The sequence below is a fragment of the Gigantopelta aegis genome, chromosome 2, assembly GCF_016097555.1.
Source record: "Gigantopelta aegis isolate Gae_Host chromosome 2, Gae_host_genome, whole genome shotgun sequence".
NCBI lineage: Eukaryota > Metazoa > Mollusca > Gastropoda > Neomphalida > Peltospiridae > Gigantopelta > Gigantopelta aegis.
The window spans coordinates 25602567-25626755 of NC_054700.1; the positions used below are offsets into that span (position 1 = coordinate 25602567).

At 37.2% G+C, this 24189-nt stretch overlaps 1 protein-coding gene across 1 annotated transcript in view; it reads left to right on the plus strand.

Moving 5' to 3' along the window:
• The window catches only part of LOC121383155 (cartilage oligomeric matrix protein-like), a 67653-nt gene extending 55102 nt beyond the window's left edge, over window positions 1–12551 (plus strand). Inside the window, exons 18-24 of the mRNA XM_041512986.1 lie at window positions 161–256; window positions 2178–2356; window positions 3177–3225; window positions 5125–5396; window positions 6318–6415; window positions 7353–7492; window positions 10259–12551. Of these exons, the coding sequence (XP_041368920.1) occupies window positions 161–256; window positions 2178–2356; window positions 3177–3225; window positions 5125–5396; window positions 6318–6415; window positions 7353–7492; window positions 10259–10329 (905 nt within the window). The 3' untranslated portion in view covers window positions 10330–12551. The remainder of the gene's footprint in view (window positions 1–160; window positions 257–2177; window positions 2357–3176; window positions 3226–5124; window positions 5397–6317; window positions 6416–7352; window positions 7493–10258) is intronic.
• The last annotated feature ends 11638 nt before the right edge of the window (window positions 12552–24189 follow it).

Below are 24189 nucleotides of genomic sequence, written 5' to 3' on the forward strand. Positions count from 1 at the left end.
TAACTGAGGCACACAAAGTTTTCTGGTTTTATTTTTATTTTTTAAAATGTATGTTATGTTGCTTATTTTAATTACAAAGTTAGAGGACAATATACAAACAAATACTTGAATATTTGACATGAAACTATCACTAATGTTCTTGTTGTTTTTCTCCACCCAGGTGACGCCTGTGACGATGACGACGACAACGACGGGATCCCCGATGCCTCCGATAACTGTCCGCTTGTCGCCAACCCTGACCAGCTCGACCAGAACAGTTAGTTTTACACCATGTTCAATATCACAGTATTCATTTTAAAATAGTTTAATTACAATGTCCGAATTGATCAGAACAGTTAGTTTAAAACCAGTCCAGTTACAGTCTTTTTCTTGATTATAACAGTATTCATTTTAAATTAGTTTAATTACGGTCTCTTAATTGACAAGACCACAATAATTCGAATCACAACATTTTAGCTATCGAGAATAGTAAGAATTAATTTTTCAATATTTGAATTGCAGTCTCTTGCTTGAGCAGTAGTTCGTATTAATTATGAAATATTTCCAACCAGAAGTTAATTTTTTTTAGTTAGAAAGTAGTTGTTTTGCCATCACTTCAGTGGTGTTACTTCCTACATGCAGTTCACCCTATCTAGGGAGATGCGTTTTGTTAGTTAAAGGGACATTCCCGAGTTTGCTGCATTGTAAGATGTTTCCAACTAATAAAATATTTCTACGATTAAACTTACATATTAAATATATTTTCTTGTTTAGAATATCAGTGTCTGTATATTCAATGTGTGTTCTAGTCGTCTTAATATTTGTAAGAAGCCCAAACTGGATTTTGTCTTCAAATAATTTCGTACGTACGAAAAACTCATTTTTAGGAAATAAAATGAAATTTAACCTAGTACAAATATTAGAACGATCAGAAACACGTTTAATATACAGCCACTAATATTTTATGCAGAAAAATATATTTGATATGTAATTACAGTCGTTAGAAAGTCTCTGTTATTCGATAACATCTTAAAAATTGCAGCAAACTCGGGAATGTCCCTTTAACTAATGTACATGTTTCACTGTGTCCCGGAAATGTCAATAAAAATATTCAGTTCTGTATTACCGTAAGCATTTGCTCATTTGTACAAACAATATATATGTACATAAGCAATCAATCGTGAAAGAAGTATGGCTAGCGGAGAATAATACATGGACAATTGGAACATGATATGTTAGTTAACTAAAACCCTAACCAAACTGTTAACAACTACGATAAATTACTCTCCTACCTTTAATTACCTTTAGATTTTAACTCCCAATTTTGTCCATACACAAGTTGTAAAAGACACCTTACAGTGACACAGATTCCACATATGAGACTGTAACGATGTCACCAATATCGACTTCGTTGAGATCACATAGGGCAAAATACATTCAGTTTTCTGCCGTCTGCCATTTTACTTTTTTTTAATGGAATGCTCTTCAAGGGGTTGAAAGCCTCCGAAGTATAAGACATAATTAATATGAAATCAATGTGCTCTAGTGGTGTCTTTAAAAAAAAAGCCCACTTAAAAACAAAAAACTATGACGTTATCACGTTTGCTTTTGTATCGTAACACGTTATAATGTTGTTAGATTAAGTCATATCCTTTCACCCCTCTTGGAGAGTATACCATGAAAAGGCAAAATGGCAGCTGGCACAAAATTACATGCTTTTTGCCCTATGCAATCTCAGTGAAGTCGATATAGGTGACATAGTTATCATCTAGTTCAAGGAATCGGTGTCATTGTAGTGCTTTATTCAAGATTTCTGTCTGGACAAAACGTGGGTTAAATCTAACAAAAAATAAAGGTAAGAGAGCAATTTATCGGACTTTAACGTACATGTTTCACTGTGTCCAGGAAATGGCATTGGGGATATGTTAGTTAACTAATGCACATGTTTCGCAGTGTCCAGGAAATGGTACGGGAAATGTGTTTGTTAACTAATGTACATGTATATACTTACTGTGTCCAGGAAACGGTAAGGGATATGTATTAGTTGTTTTAAAAGTAATGTGCATGTTTTACTGTGTCCAGGAAATGATGACGGATATAAGTTAGTTGTTAAGCAATGTGTATGTTTTAAGGTGTCCAGGAAACGGTAAGGGATATGTGTTAGTTGTTCAGTAATGTGCATGTTTTACTGTGTCCAGGAAACGGTAAGGGAGACGTGTGTGAGAATGACCAGGATGGTGACGGACACCCGGACATGTTTGACGTGTGTCCGGACAACGGCGAGATCTACGCTACAGACTTCAGGGCGTATCAGACTGTGATCCTCGACCCAGAGGGAGACTCGCAGATTGACCCCAACTGGATCATCCTCAACCAGGTACACTGACCACTGGTCACTAAAATATATCATATACTATGTACAACTAGATCGTCCTCAACCAGGTACACTGACCACTGGTCACTAAAATATCTCATATAATATGTACAAGTGGATCGTCCTCAACCAGGTACACTGACCACTGGTCACTAAAATATCTTATATAATATGTACAAGTGGATCATCCTCAACCAGGTACACTGACCACTGGTCACTAAAATATCTCATATAATATGTACAAGTGGATCGTCCTCAACCAGGTACACTAACCACTGGTCGCTAAAATATCTCTAATATAATGTCTACAGTTGTACGTGGATCCCAGTTACTACACAAGCTATGGGGTATTAAATTCCTTCCAACAGGGATCACCTTTTTAATACTTTGAAATTTACAAGTTATTTATTTCTGAACCGATTTTTTAGGGGGGTAAATTGCACAAGAAAATCGTAAAAACAAATTATATTTTCAAAACGCTTTTACATTTCTTCCTACCTAAAAGCAAACTGAAATTATCATTAAAAAACCCACATTTTTGTGTTAGGATGGGACGAACTATAGTATATAGATTCATTGAAGACGTAGACTCGCGAATACGCTTACTACTTGCAAGTTACACAAGCGCTGTAGGAGAGAGGTTAATATAGAACAGGGGTTAATATTTAGTCTGAGATACATCGGTGTAGTTCCTTGTACACCCTGCCAGAAAGCCATTAAAATTAAAATTCATTGGAGGGAGCCGGTACCGGAATGTGAACCAAGTACCTACCAGTCTGTGTTACAATAAAAATTATAATAAATATAATGTTATATTTTGCAGGGAGCAGAAATAGTTCAAACAATGAACAGCGATCCTGGTGTTGCCGTCAGTAAGTTCGAGTTACTTCCCTTGTATTGTTAGATCTTGAGTATTTCATTATAGCTATTGCTTGGTCTGTGTTCACGTATTTGTGATCAATCCTCAAGTGATCATGGCAGTAAACAAGGGCAGGGTAATTAACCTTGATGTAGCAAACCACCAACAATTGTTTCATCTTGGGTACCTGAACAAATATTGCACAGATAACAATTTCCATTAGAGATTACCTGATTCGGCATCCATATTTACTGCTGAAAGTTTGGCGATCGTTAAAATCTGAGGGGGGGGGGGGGGGGGGGGGGGGGGGGGGGGGGTTTGTTGTGTGTGTTAGCTCAGTTGGCTGAATGCTCGTTTGAAGTGCTTGCGTCACAGGATAGAACCATCTCGGTGGATCCATTCAAGTAATTGGGTTTTTTCTCGTTCCAACCAGTGCACAACTGGTCAGGGGCATATAAAAGATCCCTTGCTGCATTAGGTTTCCTTTCATGACTACGTGTCAAAATTACCAATATACCATTAATTAATCAATGTGCTCTGCTGGTGTCGTTAAACAAAACATAAACAAAACTAAGCAAACAAACAAACAAATCATTAAAGCCCTGGTACAGATTAAGAATTCATGTACATCAAAATATATTATATTTACAGAATCACATTTGCGTTTGCAAGCGATAAATTACATGAAGCTAGAACTTCCCTTGGTTGGGATGATCACATTGATAACAAAGTGTGTCGTTTTATCTTTTGCCAATAAGGATGCTATATTTTGTTGAGTACCCAGCCATGTTGGCAATAAAATGCCGATTTTGTTACCAAGTTTGCTTTGAAGTTGCCAGTGTTGGTGTCCCCAACAGTGATTGTATGTATCATATTAACCATTATATCTTTTTGACCTGGCATGATGACTGGAACGGTACAGTTGCAAACAAGCTTCATTATGTCAAGCCAGTCCTCGGAGAGTGGCAGTCCTCCTACAGGCGATGCAGGAAAGATGAAGTAGTCATGTGTCGTGCTCGCATCAACAATACACATTTAATGCATTCATTTACTTTTTGTAATACTCGGAAGTCGTCGAAAAAATATATATTTGTTAACAAAACGTTTATGTGGTAGAATCTTTTAAAGTTTGTCAAACATTTTGATATCTATACATTTAAAAAACATTTTTTTAACATAGAGTACTCCTTATTAAAAAAAATTAAATTTTTACTCCGCAGTCAAAAAGACTTCTGCTATTGTGATATACAGAGGTTAGTTTGGTAGAGGTTAGTTTGGTAGAGTGTGTTTTGGTATCGTCAATATCATATACATGCATTAGTAATAAAAACTGTATTCTGCGTGTCTCTGGCGAGTATAATACATTATTTGTATTCCTAATATGTGATATTGACGAAAATGAAACACACGAGGGTAATCTATTTATTATATAATCTCAAACTTAATACAACATATTTTTGTAAACTGTTTACACAACTATATAATTCCAGTCAACCAACAATCGATATTCAAATGACGTATGGATATATGTGAAGTGGTGTCGTTTTGAATGGGAACGACATCGGATACTCTGACATTAAAATAAACTTATGCATGAGAGTCTTTTCTTGTTTTCAAAACGTTGGACAACTTTCAATGTAAAGTTGTTATTGAGATGTTTTTGTTTGACGACTGTCGACGTAGTACATTTACTTAAATGTAAATAAACTAATAGACTAATTTACATCTGATTTGGAAAGTTGTCAAATTCTCAAAGTATGTGATCTAAAAAAAACCATCACATACTTTGATTACTCCAGATACGCTAGCTATTATATGTCAGATACACTAGTATTAATATTGCTATAGTGTTTAAGATTGAACATGTATCATGTATAATAAACCTTGTTTATCACTCCTCTATGTTAATTAGGTTTCAACGCGTTCAGCGGCGTCGACTTCAGCGGAACGTTCTTCGTGAACACGGAAGTGGACGACGACTACGCCGGCTTCATCTTCAGCTACCAAGACAGTGCGAGCTTCTACGTGGTCATGTGGAAGAAGAGCACCCAGACGTACTGGCACCCCACCCCATTCCGCTCCGTGGCCGAGCCCGGCATACAACTCAAGCTCGTCAAGTCAGTCTCCGGACCCGGGGAGATCCTCCGCAACTCTCTCTGGCACACAGGAGACACGAAAGACCAGGTACAAGAACACAACGTCATGTAGGCACTGGAAATGGTCAGCAATGGAGAAGGGTGGAGGGAAGGGGGCGCTGGTATGGGGTGAAAATTATATATTAATTCACCTATGATCTCTCTGTCTGTCTCTCTGTCTGTCTGTCTGTCTCTCTCTCTCTCTCTCTCTCTCTCTCTCTCTCTCTCTCTCTCAATGAATGAATGAATGTGAATGCATAATATTCAGAATGCCCCAGTGTTCCCCGCTACCGTCCCACTCTGCCCCTGCTTTGTGTGGGAAATCAATATAAGTCTTGAAAATTAGCAAGGGATCTTTTATATGCACCATCCCACAAACAGGATAGCACATACCACTGTCTTTGGTATACCAGTAGTGTTGCACTGGCTGGGACGAAAAATAGCCTATTAATGGGCCCACCGACGGGGATCGATCCCACACCAACTGCGCACCAAGCGAATGTTTTACCACAGGGCTACGTCCCGCTCCTAAGTCTTGAAAAATGCCAGCAACTGAAGTGATAGATTGGAGGTGGTGGCCAGTGCATAATCTTTGATGTCTATGTTTGAAAAATCATCATAACATAGCACTGGAAGCTTCCAGCAACAGGAGGGAGGGGCATTGGCGTTGCGTTCAAGTTTACTTGAATATTAATTTACCTTTTAATTGTGTGTGTTTGAGTGGATGTTGGGAGCTAATGCATATAATCTTAAGAGTGAAAGGGCCTGTGACCTCTTGGTGTCACCACACTGTCATAACATAGGCACCAGAAGATACGAGCTATTGGCGCATGATATATTTCAACACATCAGTAAGAGAAATGGGAGACATGCGATTGAGCATATAAGTGAATCAGGCGGGTGCTATACTATCACTTTATTTTAAAGAGGAAACGAAATAAAGCATAAAATATGTTGAATCTGATTCTAGGTAAAACTGTTGTGGAAAGATCCTCGAAATGTTGGATGGAAAGAAAAAACGGCTTACAGGTGGGAGCTGATTCACAGGCCCGCCATTGGACTCATCAGGTAATTCATTCCCGTAAACCTGCTTCCAATGAAATGTACCACAGACTTACAAGTTTTTTTTCTTCTGCAACAAATCTCGAAAGTAAACACAGTTTACAATTGTAAGGGAATAATAGTTTCTTTCACGAGGTGTTTTATACACGAGTCTCAAGAAAACCAATCGTTGGAGCGAGGTTTATAATAATATATGTGTACATGTATATATGCATGCATGCTGTGTTACATATTACGTGACGTCACGTATTACCTTTGATTATGAAATGACGTAATGAACAGATAGCAACAGCCGTCTACTTCCTAAACGACGAGGTACAATTAACCAATGAAAAGGGCGCATTACCGTCTAGGGGACGTGTTTTTCTAGCACGGCTTTCTGGCACCGTTCTATTGGTTGGTTGAACTAGAACATGAATTATGTGTGTTATCCACGACAATCTGCAACGATCTGCCGTGCTTTACCGATTTTATGGGAATCGGGCTTTATTTCTTTTGTTCTGTACTAGTCACAAAACAAGTCTCATTGTAGTCATTAATATTGAATCTGTTAGAGTCTTTGTTTTAATTGAATCTTTTCTATCTATTGAATACAAACACAAACATATAGCAAACACATAATAATGGGCGTAACATCTTAATTATATATCGATAGCATTAAACTAGAACTTGACTCATGCTATTGTAAGTGAAGAAAGTGAGGATCATCAGTTAAATTTGTATGTCACGGCTATGTTAACGTTCTTTAACCTCATAGCTTTAGTTTCATATCATTTGCAGTATCCTTAGTGGCATAAAAAGTATGAAGCACAGAACCGCTTTACGCACTTTTTTTTGTATGAAAGGCTTTGCGCTAACGCGTTACGCCATTCTTGCATGGACAGAAACAATGATCACGTTCAGTATATAATTCACGTTCTGTTTGGTGGTGTTATTTTGACAGAGTGCTGCTGTTTGAGGAGACGGAGCTGGTGGCCGACTCGGGGAACGTGTACGACTCGACGTTACGCGGGGGGAGACTGGGAGTCTTCTGCTTCTCCCAGGAGATGGTCATCTGGTCCGACCTCGTGTATCGCTGTAACGGTACGTTAAAACTACTCGCCACGGTTTACTGCCACTGTTAAGATTTTGTTGTTGTTAATGACATCACCGGAGCACATTGATTAATTAAAATCATCGGCTATTGGATGTCAAACATTTGGTAATTCTGACTCGTAGTCATCAGAGGAAATCCCTCTACATGTTTATTAATGCAAAAAGGGATCTTTTATAATATTATGTACATTCCCACAGATAGACAAACACATAGTACATGTCTTTGACCAGTTGTGGTTCACTGGTTGGAACGAGAAAGCCCCCAAGATTTTTCCGATCTTTGGTTTAGAATATCAGTGTCTTTGGTTTAGGATATCGATGTCTTTGGTTTAGGATGCCAGTGTCTTTAGTTTAGGACGTCAGCGTCTTTGGTTTAGGATATCAGTGTCTTTGGTTTAGGACATCAGTGTCACATCAGTATCTTTGGTTTAGGACACCAGTGTCTTTGATTTAGGACACCAGTGTTTTTGGTTTAGGATGTCAGTGTTTTTGGTTTAGGACGTCAGTGTCTTTGGTTTAGGACATCAGTGTCATATCAGTGTCTTTGGTTCTCGCTCCAGCCAGTGCACCACGACTGGTACATTAAAGGCTGTGGTATGTGCTATCCTGTCTATGGGATGGTGCATATAAAAGATCCTTTGCTGCCAATCGAAAAGAGTAGCCCATGAAGTGGCGACAGCGGGTTTCCTCCTTCAATATCTGTGTGGTCCTTAACCATATGTCTGACGCAATATAACCGTAACTAAAATGTGTTGAGTGCGTCGTTAAATAAAACATTTCTTTTTCTTTTCAGTGTCTTTGGTTTAGGACATCAGTGTCTGGTTTAACATACCAGTGTCCTTGGTTTAGGACATCAGTGTCTGGTTTAGGACATCTGTGTCTTTGGTTTAGGACATCAGTGTCTATAGGACATCAGTGTCTTTGGTTTAGGACATCAGTGTCTGGTTTAGGATACCAGTGTCTTTGGTTTAGGACATCAGTGTCTGGTTTAGGACATCGGTGTCTTTGGTTTAGAACATCAGTGTCTATAGGACATCAGCGTCTTTGGTTTAGGACATCAGTGTCTTTGGTTTAGGACATCAGTGTCTGGTTTAGGATGCCAGTGTCCTTGGTTTAGGACATCAGTGTCTGGTTTAGGACATCAGTGTCTTTGGTTTAGGACAGCAGTGTTACATCAGTGTCTTTGGTTTAGGACATCAGTGTCTATAGAACATCAGTGTCTTTGGTGTAGGACATCAGTGTCTGGTTTAGGATACCAGTGTCTTTGGTTTAGGACATCAGTGTCTGGTTTAGGACATCAGTGTCTTTGGTCTAGGACATCAGTGTCTGTATATTGAAATGTATTTCTGATCGTCATGTTTTTAGTAATCCAGGCTTCATTATATATTTATATTATATATTTATATTATATGATATATTTATATTACATATTTATATTGTATATTTATATTGTATATTTATATTGTATGTACACAATTATTTGGACATATAAAGTCCATTAATACCCATGTGGTTAAAAATATCTTGGTACATATCATTGTCAAAGTGATACGCCCCACTAGAACGCCAAGTGGGACGTAACACTTCGTGACGTCATCGATTGGCGCACTACAACCTTACAGGAACGTCAACCAAACGAGTTGAGTGATATAAATTAAGATCGATAAATTAAGATTGATCGTGAAATAATTTTCATTGTCACTCACTAATGCTCGTGACAACTGAACATTATTTCACTCGGGACATGAACATGATATGAAATGGAAGCTTGTTTAATACCCTTTTCGTTTGGGCTACAAACATTAAGTCAATCAGAAACAAAGTGAATATACAGGTGCTGATATTCCAAACAAGTCTAGTCAATTGAAAATTGATCAACAACAACTGTTTAATGTTTTACAATTGTGTAGCGATCTCAGAAACTTGCATAGCGAATCGCGATACTGAACAAAATGTTCAAGAATGTTACGTTCAGTCATGCACAAGGTTCTGATGGTCAGAAAGATGTTACAATGACAGCAAACTCAGGACAGTCTCTTTAAAAATAAAACGTCTGTTGACTACAGTTGTATTTGTGTTGTACCGCTATAATGATAAGCTAAGGGTAAAACAAACTATTTGCAAAAGACTTACAGAGGCAGATTTAGGGGGGGGGGGGCAGGGGCCCGGGCCCCCTAAATTTTGTGACAGTTATAATTTAAATTTTTTGCGATCCCCTCCAAACCTCCCTCAAAGTTCCATTGGCATTCCGCCTCATGGCATAGGGGCGGGCCCCTCTAAATGGATTTTCTGGATCTGTCACTGCTTACTTGATTGTGTTGTACCACTGTAATGTAAAGATAAACCAAATAACTAACTTTTATAAACCAAACTAAAATTCTACAGTTCGATTTAAATTTATTTTTTTCCCCAAATAACGGCAACTACCTTTTATAATTTAAACTAAAATGGGGATCATGTACATTTTGATTTATATATGTTATCCTATTTTCATGGTAAGCCTAGAAAAATTAATTAACGTGTGGTTTTAATTAAAACTGAAATTACAGTCAGTATGATTCAAAATTTAGACTTTCTGTTAAAATGGTAGTGTAAAAATTTATATAATTGAAATAATTAGAACTAAAAGCAGAAATAACGATATGATTTTCATTCTGTTGTAACTGTAAGTGTAATGTATCTTCAATTACATTTCTTTTGAAACTGAGAGCATATTATTGTTGTTAATGGTGGTTAATACAAATCTCATTTCAGAATATATTCCACGAGGTTTGCTGGAAGAAGGCGAGGGTGATGTTAATGAAGGTTTTGATTATGACGAATAAACCAATCAAAAGACTTCACACATCACAGGACTCCAAGTGTAATGACGTCACAAAGAAGAGGGCATGTTAAATCCGATTGTGATACAAGTCCGCTTATATTTGGATACCAGCCTGCTTCTTTGAAACTGGACAAATGCGTTTTAAAAAGAAATACTGTGTGGTTTGATACACCAGCACAGACAATGTTAAAACATTCTATGGAATTTGATTCACACAAAAACCTAATTAGAAGGCATGGATGCAAAGTAGAAAAACAACACCTACATTTTCTCAGAATTTATTTCAAATGGCAGAAATAACATTAAAACCCCCAAACATTGTTATAATATGTATGCGTGCCTTTGCTTATGATATTTACAAATCTGGACTCAGTTTTACAATGCTGGATTCAAATTCTAAACTTTAAAGCTTGATACTTTTGTTTGATCACATTGATCTTTGATTTGGGAAAATCAGTTTCAATTATGGGTGATGGAAAGTTGTAGATTTTCACCATGCATATAGATCACCATTTAGTTAGTTTAGTCATAATACATACATATATACCGGGCCAAACCGCCTAAAACGAGGGATGGCAGTACAAAACGAATCGAGGAATAGTAATGGGGGAGGGGGTCTTCTCCAGAAGATAAATTGCTAGTTTTACCTACAATGGCATTTTTTTACATATTTATTCAGAGGTGTACATTGTACCAGCGCTACGTACGACCCTGTTACATCGGTCTTAGGACTGGTGAAGGCAAATTATTTAACACACCTACCATGTATAAAAATATAATTAAACATTGGCATCACTTGTATTCAAGAACTATCCAGCAGTTGGACATTGATAAAAAATGATAATAATAATATTAGTAATAATAATAATAATATATTGTAGAAAAGAAATCCACAGTGAGCTACAATAAAAATTTAGATAATCAAACTTGCTTTGATATTTATATCGTAAACTGCAAAATGTAAATACAGTCAAACATCGTTATATCGATGTTGCATGAACAGAAATGAACTATTCGAGCTATCGGTGGTTAGAGACCAGCATAATCGTTGTTTCCGAAAATTATACCATGGACCAATGATTTCTCAATATCGAGGGATGTCGAGATTACAGAGGTTCGAGATAACGAAATATGATTATATATTGTAATTTAAATAATTTGAAAGGCTGTATTGACGGAAACTGAATGGCTACAAGAGTGGGACAGTTCCTTTACAAATAAAGTTGTTTGCAAAGGCTGGTCAAAGGGAGGGGCCAGGGACCTATCTCAACCTAAACAAATTTCGAATTGACCCTTTTTGGAATAATTTGTTTACAATTTTAATTTAACGAATGGCCAACGTTAATTGAAGTAAACTTTGCAGTAGTTGGTCTATGTGCCCTTTTGCCCTTGGTTCCCTCTCTAAAATATTTCCTGGGTCTGCCCTTGGTTTGTCTGACCTAGTGCACTTCCATGTGGTCATTTCGTTAACAGCCATTACCCGAGGTAAGATAAATATTACATTATTTATGCAGCATACATATGTGATCACTGCTCGGCTCTCGAACACCAGTAACCAGATCTTGAACAGTACCTGGATTAACCATGCATCTGGGAAAAACCCCAAGAAAGAAACAAAAAAACTACAAAAATCCCGCACGAGACCGGGGGACGGGGGCAACTGCCCCCTAGTACTAGAGCAATACATCAAATTCGGGCACAAATTATAGATTAATTCGGGACAATTGTGCTAAACTGAGACCTTTTTACCATGTATTTCCACCATTCTACCCTCAACATAAGTTGTAATCCATGCAACAATGCGTAATGATTCGTTTGCAACCCTATATAGCTGTTTGGTAATAATGCTAATATAAATAAATGTTGTTATTCAGATTCGGGCATTTTCGTTTAATTCAGGCAAAAACCAGCCTACCAACAACAACAGAAGTCGGTGTATTTAAAACAGCTTGTTGTGTATCAATATTCATAACTGTTGTCATTTTTATTTTCATATATGTCTCACATAACAGAATCCGGGCATCAACTACTAGCTAGGTTTTCAGTTGTATCCTAGTCAGTTATCGATCTTGGAAAAAACTCCAAACTATTTGCCAGTTTGTAATCGAGTAGCTATGGTAAATATAAGACATCACGGTAAGAATAACACTCCAGTGTACAACAGTACATGGAAATGAAATGTAGTGAATTTTGTTTTCTCGAAATAAAGTTGTACAATTTTTGCGTCAATGTTTTGATTGTAATAATGAAGACCATTCTGACCTGTTCAATAAAGGAAATCGTTTCCTGAACGAGTCATACTCCACCGGAAAATATACTGTGAAAAAAGATAATTTGTTTCAGCTGGAAGGCCCCTCACCCCCTCCCTTCCTCGCCCCACGCGCGCGTCTGTATTTACTTCTACTCCATAAAAAAGAAGTTGTTTTCAAATAAAGGGACATAACTGTAATAGACGACAAGCTGTTAGAATGACCAGAGTAATATACCTTTAGTCGCTCATTTCATCTTGAGGTGAATTTTTCCCGTGGAATCGTGGACTTATTTATTAAATTTCGAGGAACTCTAGTAACATATATACTTTGTTATACCCATGTATTTATTCTCCAGGTGAGGTATAGTGGTAAAGCGCTCGCGTGATGCGAAGTCTGTCTAGGATCAGTGGACAAATTGGGCTATTTCTTGTTTCACCCAGTGCACCACGACTGGTATGTCAAAGGCTGTGGTATGTGCTCTGCCGTTTGTCTTGTTACTAAGACTATATGTCAAATTACCAAATGTTTGACACCCATAGCCGATGATTAAGAAATGAATGTGCTCTCGTGTTGTCGTTAAACAAAACAAAACGAACAAAGTTTATTCTTTGTAGACAGTGCAGTATACTATACCGAAATAGTTTCAAATCATTTTAGAATGATTTGTAATCCGCATTATCATTGAAATAATAAAACAATTCATATACATGTGTATATACAATTTATTCTGTGGATGGTGGATATATAACAAGTTGCCTCCCGATCGACCAATATGACCAATTCTGGATCAGTAAAACATAGTTTTAGTCCAGGCGTGAGTGCAGAGGCATAGGTAGGAGGGCGGGGGGGGGGGGGGGAGGAGAGGAGTATCTAGAGTAGATAGCGAGGTTTCTTGGGGGCGTCGAGACATGTTCCCCCGGAATAAATATTGAAAGAAAAGAAAATTCGTATGTTGTTTGTGTAGCCAATGGCGGATCCAAGGGGGGCCCGCCCCCCAAACTTTGCGACAGTTATATTTTTATTGTATTTATAAATATTCCTCGCAGCAACCACAAACTATGAATAACGCATCCCGGATAAGCAATAGGCCTACGGTATTTTTAATAACAACTGATTTATAACAACCGTTACCAGCGGTGATGTATCAATAACGTCAACAATGTTATGACGTTTCGGTGTCGCTTAACTAAACAATAGCTTTTCAAAAAGGATGGAGAAGTATTCTGAAACTTGGTAAGTTATTTGTTTAAATTAGGTTATCTGACATTTAACACATTTAATAAGAAATGACAAATACAATTATCTAATGTTTTACGGGTACTCGAAAAGGCAGTGTCGTAAACAGACGCCCGACATGCATGTCAACAATCGTTGTACGTGGAAGAATACATAACAATGCCAATGGACACCTTTCTTTTACTACGTCGAGGAGTGATTGATAAGTTCGTGGCCTAAAGTAGAAGGAGTCAGTTTTAGAAAATATAACATTTTTTATTTTATTTTACATATTATGATAATCCCCTTGTATTTCAACACACTTAGTCCGGCGATCATGGAGGATACAGATCCCTTCCCTGTCACTGGCGTAGGAAGCGGGGTGGGATGGGTGGAGGGGGGCAAGGGGGAGGTCAAGCGATACTCCAGCGATGGTTTATATATATATTTATACATGTCTTTATATATATATATATATATATCTGTGTGTGTGTGTGTGTGTGTGTGTGTGTGTGTGTGTGTGTGTGTGTGTGTGTGTGTGTGAATATGTGTGTGTCTGAAACAGGTGTTAGAGATACACTTCTTGAGATTAAAGATGGCCTCTCTCAACCAAGTGTTGAAACAAAATCTATACATTGTACATGTGGCGCTAATGAAACATACATCACAGGGGATAACCGCATGCGGGTAACTGTAGTTACTCGCATCCAATATGGCGGAAGACGCACATGATGAGTATTAATTACTGTGAATGTCCGTATTTCTAAGCAGTACATTTTAATAGAGTGTATCGGCAGTTGGTTTAGTATAAATATATTTTGAATCGATGCACTAAGGATAAGTTGTGTAATTCGGCTTATAATGAAATCACAAAGTTAGGCATGATGAAGGTAACTTCGAAGCGATGATGTAGGTAACTGTCTAGTCAGCTTCAGGTGGGATGTGGGTATCTAATAAAAGGGATGCGGGTAACTGCAATGATGAGCGTAACTGTAGGACGAGAGTAACTGCTGTAGTTGTCTCCTCATAACTAATGATCGCCATGTGCGTCTAGAAACAATTAGTAAAACACATTATTCATATGTTTTCCCCTTCATTTTCTTTTTCAAATTATTACATGCGCTATTTGTGCGATACATCATCCGCCCGAGCCAATACTATTTTAACACACACTATCAAAATGCACACTGCGTCCATTCAGATATTACGTAACGCTCAAAGGGGGTGGTTGGGTGGAGGTATAAATGTTATGTGGAGCTAAAAGGGGTGGGTGTATTTAACAGCGTTATGTAACGCACTGTTTTTATTATTACTTTTTTTCATAAACGCTCTGTCATAGCGACAGTGTTTAACGTAGGCTTAGTTATAGCCAGACGTATACACTCAATAAGGATTATTAATCGAGTTGAAATGGGTATCTGCGCTTTCCCAAATTGCAAAACAGTACGTTAAAATTACATTACATCCATCGCTGACTTGTTTGTGAATGGAAAGGGGGGTCCAAACGTTACGTAATATTTTTGAGGCGTATGGTCAAACATTACGGAGCGTTACATAGAGAAAACTAAACGAGTTCCCGTGTGAGACCGTTTATATTACAAGTTTATTTTTAATCATACATTACGGGTTGTAATATAAACGGTCTCACACGGGAACGAGTGTAGTATTTCATTTATTACACATCAATGAACAAAAATGACGTCATGTGGCTACTTCACTTAGCTATTTAGCCTATCAATGAAACTTTGCATTCCTACGCCACACATCTATGAATGAAGTTTTCACAAACAATATTATAAACATGTTCAAGGTTAAACTAAATTATTAAAATATATATTTTGTTAAATTATGCTGCTAACATTAATTATACACAGCAAATATTTTTCCGATTTAAAAATATGAATCGAAAGAAGCATGTGGACATTTTTTGCATAACATCTATGCGGAATTGTACTGTGTGACACCTCTGCTCACGTAATCGGATGCCATAACCTCTCAAAAGATGTATTTTCACATGTGAAGAGACGATAAATATCACGTGGGTATCTCTTCCACCGCGATGTACTAAAGAGAGGTGGAGGAGGGTGCCTAATTGTTACATAATAGCGTTACGTAATATTTGAACGGCCACATTGTGAATAACGGGGGGGGGGGGGGGTGCCGCGGAAAGTGTTGCCTTCGGTTTAATAACAAACATTGGGACACTAAGGTAAGTTGGAGGGGCAAACATTTCCTTCTAAAGAGGGGTAAGAAGGCAACTTACTTTCTATCAAGTTTCTCAGACAAAAACGATTTCACCTTATGATCTTGGTCTCTAGCCTATGCAATTTGTTGGTTACGGATGCCTTGATACGTGTGTGGTTGTCATGCATTTGTACTGGGTGAACAGTAGCTCGAATGTCTTCTGGTCCTAGTCCACGGTCACGGCCAAACTCACACTCTGCATTTCAACAGCTAATAACTATATCAAATAGCAAAACTAAGTTTGGTGAAACACTCATACCCAAAGACGTTGAACAGCATCGCACATCTGGCTGCTGCCGAGCTAATCTCTATTTTCTTTTTTTCTTCTTTTTTTTAATTCTCCCTTGCTGGGGCATTTCGAAGTTCAACAACAAAATATATAACTATTAGAAATATATTTTAATTTTAATTTTGGTATAATCTGACATTAAATTTCCATTTGGGGTAATTGTCCTTTCATCTTTCAGAGTTTGGGTAATATGTCGAATTATTTCAATCGTGAAAGTTAATGCAAGAATACTATAAAGACATAAATCTACATTATATTATTACAAAATAGACTATGACATTACCGTCGAGTCATTTCGTCTTATATTCAAATTAAAGTAATCAATCATCCAATTTTTAATTATTTGTGACTTGAACGGCATTCTGCATCGAACAGTTACCCTCATCCAACCGCAACATCCTCATAGTGTTGACACTTTCACTTACCAACATCACACTCAATTTTTGATGCCCGTTATCTAATTCCCAAATATTATTTTTCAAAAACGAATGCTTCAAAGAGTGCATGTTTTATATATTTCATGAAGTTTCTGTATATGGACATCTCAAAAAATGCCCGTTAAGAATGGAAATTTACATTGATTAATACTCATCATGTGCGTCCTCCGCCATAATGGATACGAGTAACTACAGTTACCCGCATGCGGTTATCCCCTGTGATACATTCACATGCTTACTGGTGTAGAAACAAAACTGAACCAGCTAACAAATAATTTGAACAAAAAGCTGTCAGCTTTAATCCAGCAAAAAACAAAAACTACCAACAGTTTGCACTTCGACGCAAACACAACAAACTGATACAAGTTGTAAACATGTTGAGATCAGTGCTCAGACCATGGTTTGTATAACTACAGACTGAGGAAGATAAGTCTAAAACAAACGTACATACACAAACACAACAAACTGATACAAGTTGTAAACATGTTGAGATCAGTGCTCATACCATGGTTTGTATAACTACAGACTGAGGAAGATAAGTCTAAAACAAACGTACATACACAAACACAACAAACTGATACCAGTTGTAAACATGTTGAGATCAGTGCTCATACCATGGTTTGTATAACTACAGACTGAGGAAGATAAGTCTAAAACAAACGTACATACACAAACACAACAAACTGATACAAGTTGTAAACATGTTGAGATCAGTGCTCATACCATGGTTTGTGTAACTACAGACTGAGGAAGATAAGTCTAAAACAAACGTACATACACAAACACAACAAACTGATACCAGTTGTAAACATGTTGAGATCAGTGCTCAGACCATGGTTTGTGTAACTACAGACTGAGGAAGATAAGTCTAAAACAAACGTACATACACAAACACAACAAACTGATACAAGTTGTAAACATGTTGAGATCAGTGCTCAGACCATGGTTTGTATAACTACAGACTGAGGAAGATAAGTCTAAAACACAACAAACTGATACAAGTTGTAAACATGTTGAGATCAGTGCTCAGACCATGGTTTGTATAACTACAGACTGAGGAAGATAAGTCTAAAACAAACGTACATACACAAACACAACAAACTGATACAAGTTGTAAACATGTTGAGATCAGTGCTCAGACCATGGTTTGTATAACTACAGACTGAGGAAGATAAGTCTAAAACAAACGTACATACACAAACACAACAAACTGATACCAGTTGTAAACATGTTGAGATCAGTGCTCAGACCATGGTTTGTATAACTACAGACTGAGGAAGATAAGTCTAAAACAAACTACATACACAAACACAACAAACTGATACAAGTTGTAAACATGTTGAGATCAGTGCTCAGACCATGGTTTGTATAACTACAGACTGAGGAAGATAAGTCTAAAACAAACGTACATACACAAACACAACAAACTGATACAAGTTGTAAACATGTTGAGATCAGTGCTCAGACCATGGTTTGTATAACTACAGACTGAGGAAGATAAGTCTAAAACAAACGTACATACACAAACACAAAAAACTGATACAAGTTGTAAACATGTTGAGATCAGTGCTCAGACCATGGTTTGTATAACTACAGACTGAGGAAGATAAGTCTAAAACAAACGTACATACACAAACACAACAAACTGATACAAGTTGTAAACATGTTGAGATCAGTGCTCAGACCATGGTTTGTATAACTACAGACTGAGGAAGATAAGTCTAAAACAAACGTACATACACAAACACAACAAACTGATACAAGTTGTAAACATGTTGAGATCAGTGCTCATACCATGGTTTGTGTAACTACAGACTGAGGAAGATAAGTCTAAAACAAACGTACATACACAAACACAACAAACTGATACAAGTTGTAAACATGTTGAGATCAGTGCTCAGACCATGGTTTGTAAAACTACAGACTGAGGAAGATAAGTCTAAAACAAACGTACATACACAAACACAACAAACTGATACCAGTTGTAAACATGTTGAGATCAGTGCTCAGACCATGGTTTGTGTAACTACAGACTGAGGAAGATAAGTCTAAAACACAACAAACTGATACCAGTTGTAAACATGTTGAGATCAGTGCTCAGACCATGGTTTGTGTAACTACAGACTGAGGAAGATAAGTCTAAAACAAACGTACATACACAAACACAACAAACTGATACCAGTTGTAAACATGTTGAGATCAGTGCTCAGACCATGGTTTGTGTAACTACAGACTGAGGAAGATAAGTCTAAAACACAACAAACTGATACCAGTTGTAAACATGTTGAGATCAGTGCTCAGACCATGGTTTGTGTAACTACAGACTGAGGAAGATAAGTCTAAAACAAACGTACATACACAAACACAACAAACTGATACCAGTTGTAAACATGTTGAGATCAGTGCTCAGACCATGGTTTGTGTAACTACAGACTGAGGAAGATAAGTCTAAAACACAACAAACTGATACCAGTTGTAAACATGTTGAGATCAGTGCTCAGACCATGGTTTGTGTAACTACAGACTGAGGAAGATAAGTCTAAAACAAACGTACATACACAAACACAACAAACTGATACAAGTTCTAAACATGTTGAGATCAGTGCTCAGACCATGGTTTGTAAAACTACAGACTGAGGAAGATAAGTCTAAAACAAACGTACATACACAAACACAACAAACTGATACCAGTTGTAAACATGTTGAGATCAGTGCTCAGACCATGGTTTGTGTAACTACAGACTGAGGAAGATAAGTCTAAAACACAACAAACTGATACCAGTTGTAAACATGTTGAGATCAGTGCTCAGACCATGGTTTGTGTAACTACAGACTGAGGAAGATAAGTCTAAAACAAACGTACATACACAAACACAACAAACTGATACCAGTTGTAAACATGTTGAGATCAGTGTTCAGACCATGGTTTGTGTAACTACAGACTGAGGAAGATAAGTCTAAAACACAACAAACTGATACCAGTTGTAAACATGTTGAGATCAGTGCTCAGACCATGGTTTGTGTAACTACAGACTGAGGAAGATAAGTCTAAAACAAACGTACATACACAAACACAACAAACTGATACAAGTTGTAAACATGTTGAGATCAGTGCTCAGACCATGGTTTGTAAAACTACAGACTGAGGAAGATAAGTCTAAAACAAACGTACATACACAAACACAACAAACTGATACCAGTTGTAAACATGTTGAGATCAGTGCTCAGACCATGGTTTTTATAACTACAGACTGAGGAAGATAAGTTTAAAACAAACGTACATACACAAACACAACACATGAATGATGAGTGGTATGACGTAATATCAAATCATAAAAATTCCACAAGTGATAAAAGCGACTCGAGACCTTTTGAGGAAAATTCTAAAGAATTGTCTGGTCCGCCAAACAGAGAAAAGTCAGAAACACAAAATCGGAAAATTGAAGGTAGGCCTAATAACAATTTTCACCAGCATCAAAAAATGTTGGTCAAAACGAAACCTGACATATTAGTCATTGGAAATTCAAATATAAAAAAGATTAAAGGCCACAAAATGTACATCAATAAGCGTGTTAGTCATTGAATTAAGAAACAAAACAATTAAAGGCGCCAATAACGTCATCAGGGGAATGAAAACCAAACCGAATACTATATTATACTGACTGGCACAAATGATGTAGAAATACTAGATGAGAGGGAATTCCAAGACAAAATTGAAACATTACTTCTAACCCTAAAAGAAGTTCTTCTAGATAATTTAGTTTTTTTTACCAACTTTATTCCCCAAGTTTCTCCAAACAGCAGACAGAACTGATTTAGAACAGGACACAGCAAATCTTTGTTCAACATACCCAAACATCATCTACATGCCAAACAGCCACATAACCGACGATCCAAAAAGTATGGAAGATAACAAATATTTGTCAGGTACGGGTCTTCGAAGAATGATTTCAAAGTGGAAATATCACATCTATCAATTTGATTCCAACTCAAAAGATCTTTAAAAAGCTATCGTAACTCAAAGCTGAGCACAGATAGGAACTCGAATTAATTATGCAAGTACCAAAAGTAAGACGACTGAATCAAGACTTGGATCACAAGACAGCAGAGCACACACAGAAAGTCACCATGACTGTGAAGTGACAAGCGAAAAGCTGACAGAGGCGCCATTATCAACACAACAACATATCGAAAGCTGTTCTCCACCGCAGTACTTCCTGAACATGGGCAAATACAGGACATTTTTTTTTTTTGGTGGTGGTGGTGGGGGAGGGGGGGGGGGTTAAGAAAAAAGGGGGACATTGGCTCGTTAAAATGACATCTTAATAAAAGTTTTAATATTTGCCGTTAATATGAATGCGTTTGTATATGTATCACAGTGTACGAACGGAAGTGTACACTAAATGACTAGCTGCGGTTTTCTGTAGCGCTAGCTGCATTAATACAGATTATTATATGAGCTTTGAGGCCCGTCAGAGCATTTTTTAAAAGTGGGGGTGGGCTAATAACCAGGGTCGTTGTTAAGCATAACACGAGATCTGTAGGGGGGTCCGGGGGAATGTGCAATAAAAAAAATAATCGGTTTAGAAATAAATAAAACTGTAATACATACCATAGTAAAACAAAAATACGTTTATAGCGTTATGGCCGCCATTTTGGTTTATGGAATGGTATAGTCTTGCTGTATTGAGATAACTGACTATTTGGCCACAAACCACAATTAATCACGCTATATGTTTCTATATAGCCTTAGTGGCTATAACATTTTTATTAATATCAGCAGGCCCATGTATTTTTGTATGTACCTTTACCTGCCTGGAGGACACATACCCTGAAACGGACAACCCTTTGTTGTCCAGCTCTTTCTCCCAGCATATTGGTTTAAACAAACACGCCCACTAAACCTAGCTGGAGTGCACCCATTTTACTTTTGCACTACTTTTGCATGGGCCAGAATTACCACAGACAAGTCTTCAATGTCAACAAGTTACACATGTTTACAAACTACATGCTCTCCCCTGTCAACTTCAGTCAAATAGTTGCCACTTCATAGCTGTCTGCCATGAAATAATCACAGTCAAACAGCACACTACTTGCGCTGACAAATTTCCGGATAACTGTAATCTGAGGCCATTTTCTCTGTAGTGAATTTAGTTAGAGTTGTCTCGTATCAAGACTACACCAGTCTATAAACCAAAACGGCGGGCATAACACCGTAAGCGTTTTCTTACTATGGTATGTATTACAGCTTTATTTATCTCTAAACTGATTTTTTCATTTGCACACACAAAATGTCTTTTGTTTTTGTTATTTCCAAAATACTTTTACTTGTTTTCTTACGTCAAACCAAACCGAAATTATTTACATAAACATTTTTATAAAAGGATGTGATGGATATCAATTTGATTGTAAGCACAGTTATTCCAACAATGACTCGAGCGGGAGATCTGGGGGACTTAGGTTTGTCTTTTGTGACACTTATTCAGGGAAAATTGAGGAAATAAAAACAAACAACCCAAATACTTTATGGATAAAGTTACATGCAAACAATTTTGGTTGGAAGAAAGATTTGTTTGTCTGCACATTCTATATTCCACCAAATGATTCTCCATAATTAAAAAACCAGTTCGTTGATATGGAGCCAGAGATAGCTATGTTCTCAAACAAGGGAGATATACTTCTCCTTGGAGATTTCAATGCCAGGACTGGCCCATTAAAAGGTCCAGTTAAAGATTACATCGTGAATGACAGTTTAGACTACCTTCCGTTACCAAATTCATACACAAGTGACAATATTAATATTAAAAACCGACAGTTATCTGATAAAAAGAAGAATAACAATGGACACAAATTAATAGACATATGCATAACATCCCAAATCAGAATGTTAAATGGAAGAATAGCAAGGGACCTGGATGGTAAATTTACTTGCCATATCAGACTTGGTTCTAGTCAGGTAGACCTCATTTTATGTTCACAATCTATTATTAATAAATTCTTATATGTCGTTGTCCACCCCATTTTCAGCACATGTTCAATACACTGCCCTATGTCAGCAATCATAAAACGCCATTATAAGAACGTAAATAGCAATACATTAAAAACAACTTCAGTCTTAGACACAATAAATATAGATTTCAATAAAAAGACATTATTTCAAGAAGCACTTACGAGCAAAAATAATTTGATCATAATTCGGTCATTCACGATGAATGACATTGGCTCTACTCAAACTGGTATTGACTCTGCTAAAACAACATAAACACATTGATTGATAAACACATCTTTAACCACAAGGAGAAAGTAATAAATCGAGAAAAAGACATTTAAAAATCAATTCCTTGAAATCCATCATACAAAACCTACAGAAGCAGTTAAACACGTTATCCACCTTACTATCAAAATATCCCAATGATCCAAAAATCAGGGGCAGATTATTTAGCACAAGAGCAAGACTTGAAAACGCACAAAAAACACACCAAAAAACGGGAAGTAAACAAAAACCTAAAAACACTATATTTGACACTTTGGAATCTGAAAATTATACAAAACCTCACAAATGTTTGTTTTCATGATGAAATAGCAGAAGCACCAGCAAATGATCTTTTAAAACATTATAAAAATTTGAACTCTCAATCATGGTCTAATATCGTTCAAGGCTCTGAATGTAAGAAAAGGAAAATAAACAATATGAACCCACCTCTTTGGATGATCATAAAAGCAAGGAAGTACTTCAAGCAATATCATCATTAAACAATAATACATCATCTGGCCCGGATCAAATTACAAATGAAATACTGTAAAGATATAGTTAAAAAAAGAAAGAAGTGTTTTATTTAACGACGCACTCAACACATTTTATTTACGGTTATATGGCGTCAGACATATGGTTAAGAACCACACAGATTTTGAGAGGAAACCCGCTGTCGCCACTACATGGGCTACTCTTCCGATTAGCAGCAAGGGATCTTTTATTTGCGCTTCCCACAGGCAGGATAGCACAAACTATGGCCTTTGTTGAACCAGTTATGGATCACTGGTCTGTGCAAGTGGTTTACATCTACCCATTGAGCCTTGCGGAGCACTCACTCAGGGTTTGGAGTCGGTATCTGGATAAAAAATCCCATGCGTCGACTGGGATCCGAACACAGTATCTACCATCCAGTAGACCGATGGCCTAACCACGACGCCACCGAGGCCGGTTATTGTAAAGATATAGTACTACCAGCATTCATAAAACTCTTTAATAGTATTCTACATAGTGGAATTTATCCCAGTAATTGGTCACTCAGTCATGTATCCTCGATACACAAGAACTATAGAGGAATATCAATACTAAGTTGTTTTGGTAAAATCTTCTCCACAATCCTAAACACAAGACTTGTACATTTTTTTAGAAAAAAAAGTATTATACCGGACAATCA